At 36.3% G+C, this 9,049-nt stretch overlaps 1 protein-coding gene across 1 annotated transcript; it reads left to right on the forward strand.

Annotated features, from left to right (window-relative positions):
* The first annotated feature begins 1,313 nt into the window (after positions 1–1,313).
* Positions 1,314–8,599, forward strand: slc25a55a (solute carrier family 25 member 55a). The gene is made up of 10 exons (XM_056270358.1): positions 1,314–1,400; positions 2,571–2,680; positions 3,120–3,245; positions 3,651–3,706; positions 5,872–5,962; positions 6,068–6,186; positions 7,426–7,618; positions 7,721–7,875; positions 7,974–8,049; positions 8,167–8,599. The coding sequence occupies exons 2-10, from the start codon at positions 2,664–2,666 to the stop codon at positions 8,324–8,326; spliced, it is 993 nt and encodes a 330-aa protein (XP_056126333.1). The 5' UTR covers positions 1,314–1,400; positions 2,571–2,663; the 3' UTR covers positions 8,327–8,599.
* The last annotated feature ends 450 nt before the right edge of the window (positions 8,600–9,049 follow it).

The following is a 9,049-nucleotide window of genomic DNA, read 5'->3' on the forward strand; positions in this document are numbered from 1 at the left end:
CAACAAGTCAGAAGCTCAACAAAAAAAAAGTGTTTGAAAAAGAAAGAAGAAAACACAGCCGTGCAATATAATAAAACAACGTTTGCTTTTTGTATCTAAATTAGATCAGGGCTGCATTTTTCAAAAGCACTGTGAACTAAGTTTATCGTATGACCATTGCTGGAAATGGTTCTTGATCTACTTAGGCGTACGATGCTTTTGGGAAACGCAGCCCTGATCAATAGCCGTGGATCACATGCTATGAGTCAATGAGCTAAATAAAGCTGGTACTGTGACTGATAACCACCAGCTGCATGCCTGGTCATTTTAATATAACACCTGCAAGTTCATTGTGTGTTATTTTAAGCATATTGGACAACTGTTTGCTTAATTTAGAACTGTATTTCAACCTCAACCAGAGAAACAAAGATTAACACGGATCTTTCTGGAGTTTCACTTAATCTCATTGTGAAGAAGTGTTGTTAGATTAGTAACTTCCAGGTATTTGCCTTCATCGTGATCTGTAGAAAGAGGGTGGCATCGTTCTACATCTCTTAATCACAGTTAGGCTACTTAGACCAAACAAGTATACACTATGCCTCATGACACAGTTTATAAAAACAGGGTTTCAGGTGAAAAATAGAAGGTTTTTTTGCAAGTTGGCCTTTATACAATGTTTACCATTTCTATACACACATTCTAATGTTAATCAGGGCAATCAAGAGAATTAGCTAACTAGTGTCTGTGAAAGTAGTTTCTGTAATTGCTGTAGAACACAGCTACTCTGGAAAACAAAATGTACAACAATTTGTTTATGTTTTTGTTATGATATGTTTTTATGTTTATTCATGCTGACGATAGATAGATAGATAGATAGATAGATAGATAGATAGATAGATAGATAGATAGATAGATAGATAGATAGATAGATAGATAGATAGATAGATAGATAGATAGATAGATAGATAGATAGATAGATAGATAGATAGATAGATAGATAGATAGATAGATAGATAGATAGATAGATAGATTTAGTTTGTAAGGTGTAAGCAATGTCTTTTTCCTATTGATGTTGATATTATTATACATGCATATTGTTTTTAGCACAAAGAACTATTAATCTGTAAACGTCACTGAACTAAAACACCCGTAACTTTCCATATGGCTGGTGTAATTTGACACCAATGCACCCCCTCGGCTTTGACTCATAGGAGGAGGTCCTTAGTACTGAGTGACGAATGAATGTGGGTATGCAAATACATTGAGGCATGATTGGAGAAGTAAATTTACACCCGGGAAAATGGCCCGCCTCCTTTATTAAAGCTGGAAGGAATTTTCCATAGAACCATTCATTCAAATTTCTTCGTTGTGGAAGGTTCTCTGGTACCGAAACTTATAAAAATATTTGAACGATTTCAGAGGTGAGTGTTTATTTAGGAAAAAGCCTAAACCAGCTTTATGTTCTAGTAGTAACATAGAAGTTAAAATATAACATAGTAGAGATATTTAATGTTCTGCACCGACCAAACGTTTATTAGTAGGCTAATATCAAGTCATTTGACTCGTAATATTTTCAGTGGTGGAGGTGTGTTCTTTTAAGTGTTTGACTTATTTAAACCGGCTTTTGTGTGTTTAGCAACTAGCTAACCTGCAGTTTAGACCGTTAGTTGAAACCGGGTAATTCATTCATTTCCGCTTTTCTAGAAATGTCCTTTACCGCCTCATAGTTTTGAATTTTCCGCTTTTTAAAAAAATATTTGCATTTGATACTTCATTGTCTTATTACTGTATTTGTCTATCTTTATTGCTACAGCCACAAAAATACATTATATTTTAAGAATAGGGAACTGCATGTGTTGTAAATTAACGGAGAAATAACATGCAGAGTCTGGAGTTTATTTACAAGCCTGAAGCAAAAGCCGTGTGTTAGAGGAATGTCACTGAAACATGTCAGCTCTTGAGTAATCTTGTTTTATTCCGTTTTATTCTTCTGAAGTGAATTTGAATCCTTTCTCTTTCTGACTCTTTCGAATCAGTTCACAAAACTAGTTTGAATGAGTTGCTCACTATATCTGAAGCAGTCCGAGCGTTTGAGTCGATAACAAATTCCATTATTTAAAAATTATTAAACGTAATAAACTGTAATTATATATGGCTTTATTAAAACGTTTTAGAACATTTAATCTGCGAGATGTTGGGGTCAACGTGATGGCGTCAGGACGTAAAAGAACTGCCCGCTCAGTTTCGTAAGAACCGATTCGCGGAAATGAGTCCAATAACCCGACACAAAGGCAAAGCCAAACCCTGACGGAACTGAACACATGCGCACAGGGCAAGCGTGCTAGTACATGCGCGCGCACCCACACACACTAGCCGGAAGTCAGTGAGTTCGTGTCATTTGACCTTTATCGGTCAGTGTTTTGGTCAGTGGATTAAAGCGTCATGAGATGCGTAGGAAGAGCTTAATGACAGTGAGGTGTAAGTTATTTTTTCCGGTTGTAGACTAAAGTACGTGCAGACAGGCTTATATACGTTAACGTTATATCAGTCAGTTACTGCTAACACTCAGTCATCTGTCTCTTTACTTCCAGGTCTCCTCACTCGTGGTCTGTAACTGTTACTTCCTTCACTGATCACTGCAAGAAGTTCTCATCAGACTCTCAATCTTTTTCTGAAATTTCATAATGTCTCAACAGATCAGGTACAGAAGAATATTAATCATTTATATACATTTTAACGTTTTGTTTATCGAATTAAATGGTAGTTTCTGGGTGATTTATTTTGTTGAATTTCAATTTGATGTTAATGAATTGACAAACACCACCTTGAATTTATTAAATTGCCTTTAGTTAAATATTTTATAAACATAGAAAGTGTGTATATATTCAGTAATGTATAAGTTCATTAATATCAAAAGGATATGTAAATGTGTGTGTAATTTTTAATGTCTTTTAAGTGAATTTGATAAAAGACCCCTTGAATTTTAGGAATTTTGTAAAGAACTTTAGTTGTATATTTTAATTTAATGGGTTTTTTTACGTGTGTGTGTGTATATATATATATATATATATATATATATATATATAAAATATCTTGGACATGCTTTCATTCTCACCTCTTTTTGTTTGTTTTTCCTCTAGCCTCCCTGCCAAGCTGATTAATGGTGGTATTGCTGGCATCGTTGGGGTCACTTGCGTGTTTCCCATTGATTTGGTCAAGACCAGACTTCAGAACCAGAGACCAGGCCAGCAAGTCTACAAGAGCATGTAAGGGCCTGTCACTTTTTTTCTTTAAAGCTCTCAATGCTTCAAAAATTCTGTTACTTTTCCATTTCAATTCACAAACACCATTTTAGTGGTGTTATAATATACTCCTGTTTGAGTCATGGCTGTGCGTCAGACCCCTTACTTTGATTTGATAAGCTGCCTTGCATTGGTAGCTAATCCTAGAGGAATGTGATAAATGGGCAGGCGTTAGTTGCCACCTGACATGATGATGTGGCCGCTATGGTCACTGCAAAGCCTTATAAGGATTAAAGCCAGACCGTGTCCCATGCATGATGCAAACACATACATAGTGAACCGAGAGCATATGGCTTTTGTTGTTAATAACGGTTAATTTGTGGAAACCGGTAGACTGGTCCATGTTAAAACATCTTGTTTGTCTTTCAGGATTGACTGCCTCATCAAAACAGTGCGATCTGAGGGATACTTTGGCATGTATAGAGGTAAGATTCACTCATTTATTTATAAGTGCCTGTAAATTATATAGTATGCCTTTTTTTAGATTAGTATAGTTTCTTAAATGGCATGATGGGTACACCTGAATAGACTTGAGGAATCCAGTCCATAATGGCTTTGGATAATGAACTAGAATTGGTTGGCTGGTTATAGTAAACTCAAACTCTGACATTTTTTTTTTTGTAATTTGTTGCACTTATAGCAATATTTAAGCATTTTCCCAACGTCTGAACAGTCTTAAAAAAATAAAATACTTTGTTGGTAAAATGGATGCACTATCAACCTATATTATTACATATCCCTTATTTTTAACCCCCTGATGCATGGTGTCCACTATAATGGCATTTTAACCATTCAGGGTGTGATGTTACATCCAAACCACAATGGGGTGATTTTATATTTACCCATAGCCATAATTCTACATGACTGTTCATATTCATGACCACGTGTATTAAACATAGCTCACGAAAGTGGTGATGCACCAAGTACATTTGCAATATTTACTATTATCTTTTCATTTTAAATCTTTCAAAATGCAGATTTTATTTTAAATTCAAGAAAGTTGTTTAAATAAATAAATAATTTGGGAATGATTAGATGCTGTTTTAAAGTCTTAAGATTTGATTTTAATATTTAATGCATCAGAGGGTTAATTTTAAATTAAGCAAATCAAACATGTTGTAATTATTACAATTGGTAGATCGGTTGTTTGGCTTCAGGTATTCAACTGACCAATATAAGTGTCCTTGAAGAGTGTTATCTGTAGAGTTTGGGGGAGATTGGAGTCGGTGTTTTGTGCCGGGTCTCCATTTCTGTGAGGAATGCTGTTGTTTGCATCTGTGTTTTTCATGTTACAGACATGGGTCCCCGCTGGCATAGTGAAGGCTAGCCGATAAGGCGCAGCCGCGCTGGAGGCAAATCATTTATCATGGTTCTTACCCACTCTGCTCTATTACAATTAGGCACCAATATTTTTGTTGTTGTTTTTTTTTTTTTTGTTAATTGTTGAATCATTTTGATATTTACTTTTTTGCTTCTTGTTTCTTTGTAGATTTTTTTTTTTTTTTTTTTTTTTTACTTCACTGTCCTTGCTCTTGTCTCGTTCAGTACTAACCCATCTTGCCATGTTCTGATAACATCTAGAATGTTTTGTTGGATATTAGCATCACTTATGCTCATTATCTGCCTTCTTCTTTTTAGTCTGATCATGTGAATAACTGCTGTTTCTTTTAAACACAGTTGTATCTTAAAACAACATGGTCCTAGTTAGGGCTGGGCAGTATGAACACATTCTTACATCACTGTACATTTATTTATCACAATTATTTTGGCCTGAATTCAAGTAAAAAAATGTATACATTACCGAGGCATTATTACATGATTATGTAATGTAGTGAATCGAATATGTTATAGATTAATGTTACTTGATCATATTTTCCTTTCTTTTGTATGAATTATTTTCTTTATTTAAACTTAATGCCAGACTTATGCATGTGTGAATTTATCAGTGTAAAATAGATTCTTTACTTCATTTAGGCTGTCACTTGAGTTTAAAAGGACTCAAAATGCAGTGCATTATGAATATAATTGTCTGCAACATTTTAAGCTGTTGTAAAATAGCTGTGACTGCACATCAGTTGATTTACTTTATTAATGCTACAGTTCGCACATGCAACACGTCGAAACTACACATCAGCAAAGCTGTCTTCATTGGAAGCGGTCTGTTTGCAGATTTAACGCCGCATAAACGGCATAGCAAAATCTCACATTTCTACCGTTGCACTGGATTTACCGTCATACTGCACAACCCTAATGTCAGTCTCTTTCTGGAATGTGCCTGCCTTTTCTCACTATATTGAAAAATCTATCCTTTATTTCTAATATCCTGTTTATTTTTATTTTTTTATTTTTTTCATTTTGTTCACATTATGTAAAATCCCCCTCCATCATCATCTCACGTTTTTTTCACAAGTTTTGCTTATATTCTTAGTCTGTTAGTGGCATTTTTATCTTCTAATCTGTTTGAATGGTACTTGATAAGGTCATGTTGTAGATTTATCTCTGGTTTGATGGTGGTGGGGAATGTGTGTTTGCTGATCTGTGATCAGTTGTGGTGTGGTTTTCATTAACCCTCTGTTTGTTTGTCTTTTAGGTGCTGCAGTTAATCTTACACTGGTCACTCCTGAGAAGGCCATCAAACTGGCAGCCAATGACTTCTTCCGGCACCACCTCTCCAAAGACGGGTATGTTTGCTACTGCTACACTTGGTAATATTCAATATCTGTTTTACCTAACAATTAAAATATAACATCTGTGCTGTTATATAATCATTGCCTTGTTTGTTACAGGAGAGGGCTGAATGTATTTAAAGAGATGTTGGCTGGATGTGCTGCTGGCATGTGCCAGGTTGTCGTCACTACTCCAATGGAGATGCTGAAAATTCAACTACAGGATGCTGGGAGACTAGGTAGGTTTTCCTTTTTGTGCTTATTGCAGAAGTGAAATCTAGTAGGGATGTTCGATTGTCAAAAATAATAATCATGATTATTTTGGTCAATATTGAAATCACGATTATTGGTGTGCAATATTGGGAAATAAGACTTTGATCATAAGTAATTTTAAATTGTGAAATGTCAAAATTATCGATACTTCAGCATAAACTAATAGTAGGTTAACTAATGTAAGAAAAAGGTCCTCATAATAATTACACAAGACAAGTAAACTGTCAGAAATACAATAAAAACAAAGAAACTAATTACAAACAAAACGGAAAAAAATACAACAGCGAAATTTCGAATGATCAAAATAAACGGTGTTAAGTTTTTCAGGAATATGTACAAACAGTGGTATTCAGATAAAAAGAAAAGAAAAAAAATATAATCATGTAAAACAACACTTCATATAGCATTGCATAGTCATACACTGTACACTACTTAAAAATATGGACTCACTGATCTTGACTGAATAACGTATTTATTTTTCCTTTGTCATTTGTTTGATTGTTTAATGACAGGCTGCAGCAGGTTTATCAGGCTGCAGTCACTTTAAGAGCTAATGCACGGATCCAATGTACTGTTACACACACGTTTTCACGCATTCACCGTGTTTACATGAATGCTCTCCAAAAAGGCATTTTGACTTTTGTCAAAATACCCATTTGCTTATCCGCATTCGGCTCCGCACACAGAAAGCCACCTGGGGAACAGTGTCTCTTTTGTGGCTTAATGCCCTTTTAATAACACCGTTTAATATCAAACATGTCCCGCAGTTTAGCAACAGTAGACTGCATTTTACAACACTCACTTATTTGGATGTCAAGCTTGGGCTTTTAGGGAGGAATGAAAGCGCACTGCTGTGAAGGAAAGGAAGGTACGCTGGACTGAATGTGGCAGTGGCGCAATAATCGGTTTACTCTTATCTTGTTTTCATAATCGTCAAAATCCGAAATCGAAAATCAATTACGATAAATTGTACAGCCCTAAATCTAGTATATGCAGTACTTTATTCTGATTGGTTAGTTGCATCGTTCTTCATCAATTTTTTGTCCATTTATTTTGGTGTGATAATGTAGTTGGAAATTATTGCGAAATAACCCCAACAAGGTGATCAGAACCCCATGCTGAAGTTTATTTAGCAATAATGATCAACATTATGCCTTATTGTAGTTATTACTCACTTGGAACAACTTTTCTGATCATCTTTACAGCCGCTCAGCAGAGAAAACCAGGCATCATCACTCCCAATAGACTGGCCACCACAAACGCGGTGCTGAGTCGCTCCTACAATGTGATACCCAGCACCTCACACAGGGCCATATCTGCCACCCAGATCGCAAGAGAGTTACTGCACACTCAAGGCATTCAGGGGCTCTACAAAGGCCTTGGAGCAACTCTATTGAGGTAATGCATTGTACAATCTTTACTGTGACTGTAAAAAGCAAACATTCACAATATTTGGGAACATAAATGCAACTTTTTGTGTTCTCTTTTTCTCCAATTTAGAGACGTACCTTTCTCGATCATTTACTTCCCACTCTTTGCAAATTTGAACAAGCTGGGTAAGCCCTCCTCTGAAGATGCGGCACCATTTTATTGGTCCTTCATCTCTGGATGTGTTGCGGGCTCCACAGCTGCTGTTGCTGTTAACCCATGTGATGGTAAGCTGCTTTTTTTTTTTTGTCATCTTAAGCCCCATCTTGTTGGTGCACTTTTAAAAGGAAATGTGCATGCTCACCTTGTCTTTTGTTTTTAACAGTGGTTAAGACCAGGCTGCAGTCTCTGAACAAAGGAGCCAATGAGGAAACCTACAGTGGCATAATTGACTGTTTCAGGTGATGCAACAGTCCCATTACTTGTTTTAAATGTTACAATTTAACTGATTTGTAATTCTGGAATGTGAGTATATCATCTACTGTGTGTGACCTTTGCTTGTTTCTTTGTTCCTACAGCAAGATCTTTAGGCAAGAAGGGCCGTCTGCGTTCCTGAAGGGTGCGTGTTGCAGGGCTCTAGTCATCGCACCGCTGTTCGGCATCGTGCAGGTCATGTACTTCATCGGTGTAGGAGAGTTTATCATGAGCCAGTCGCCCCTAAAGCTAATCTCTGACTGAACAGACACGCATACCTCGGAGTCGACCAAGACTGTGGCAGCTACACAACCAACTGTACATTTACAAGAAAAGATAAACATTAATCAAGATGGTGAAGTTGTCGAGAGAACGACAACTTCTACTCTGGTTAAGTTCCTGTGAGTTTATCCAGCCTTACCGCACTTCCTCTATGGTTTACAGGCTTCTTTGATGGGCTGTAGCCAACATTTTGCACTTGTTTGTAAGGATGTCTGGAGGAGAGTGCTTATGATGTGCTGAAGCATATGTGAAAGTTTCCCCTCAATGAGGAAGACTGACTGGTGTTGCTGTAAATTATGACACTAATGTTTTTGTTTACTTTTTTCCACCTCCCTATCTATTCACTTTGTACTGTTATTTTTGCATTACTTGCTTTGTCTCGTCTTTTTCCCAACTTAGAATTCATTTATTTCTGTTTCTGTCACTGTTTTCAGTGTCTAAACAATTGGGTTACTTCATGCTTTTGAAGACTTCAGACCTTGTAACTCTAAATTGTTAATAGTTTTAGGGAAACTATTGATGGTTTCCTAAAACAGACCAACATTTGATGCATATCGTATTTATGCAATATATTGGAGTTTTGTAGACATGCATTTTATTGCATTTCCTTCCGTTACATGGACCAGCACATGTTACAACTGTAGCTTCTTGAGATTTATAATCTCAAAGCGTAGGTCATTATTTTCAGGTCATGTGTTTGCTTTA

The sequence above is a fragment of the Rhinichthys klamathensis genome, unplaced genomic scaffold (assembly GCF_029890125.1).
Source record: "Rhinichthys klamathensis goyatoka isolate OS25496 unplaced genomic scaffold, OSU_Roscu_1.1 h1tg000303l_1, whole genome shotgun sequence".
In the NCBI taxonomy this organism is placed as follows: domain Eukaryota; kingdom Metazoa; phylum Chordata; class Actinopteri; order Cypriniformes; family Leuciscidae; genus Rhinichthys; species Rhinichthys klamathensis.

Bases quoted from the DNA above. Each gene is read 5' to 3' on its own strand.
- slc25a55a (XM_056270358.1), top strand. The intron at 3,246-3,650 runs GTAAGGGCCTGT...TTTGTCTTTCAG, and splicing joins CAGCAAGTCTACAAGAGCAT to GATTGACTGCCTCATCAAAA. The intron at 7,876-7,973 runs GTAAGCTGCTTT...TGTTTTTAACAG, and splicing joins TGCTGTTAACCCATGTGATG to TGGTTAAGACCAGGCTGCAG.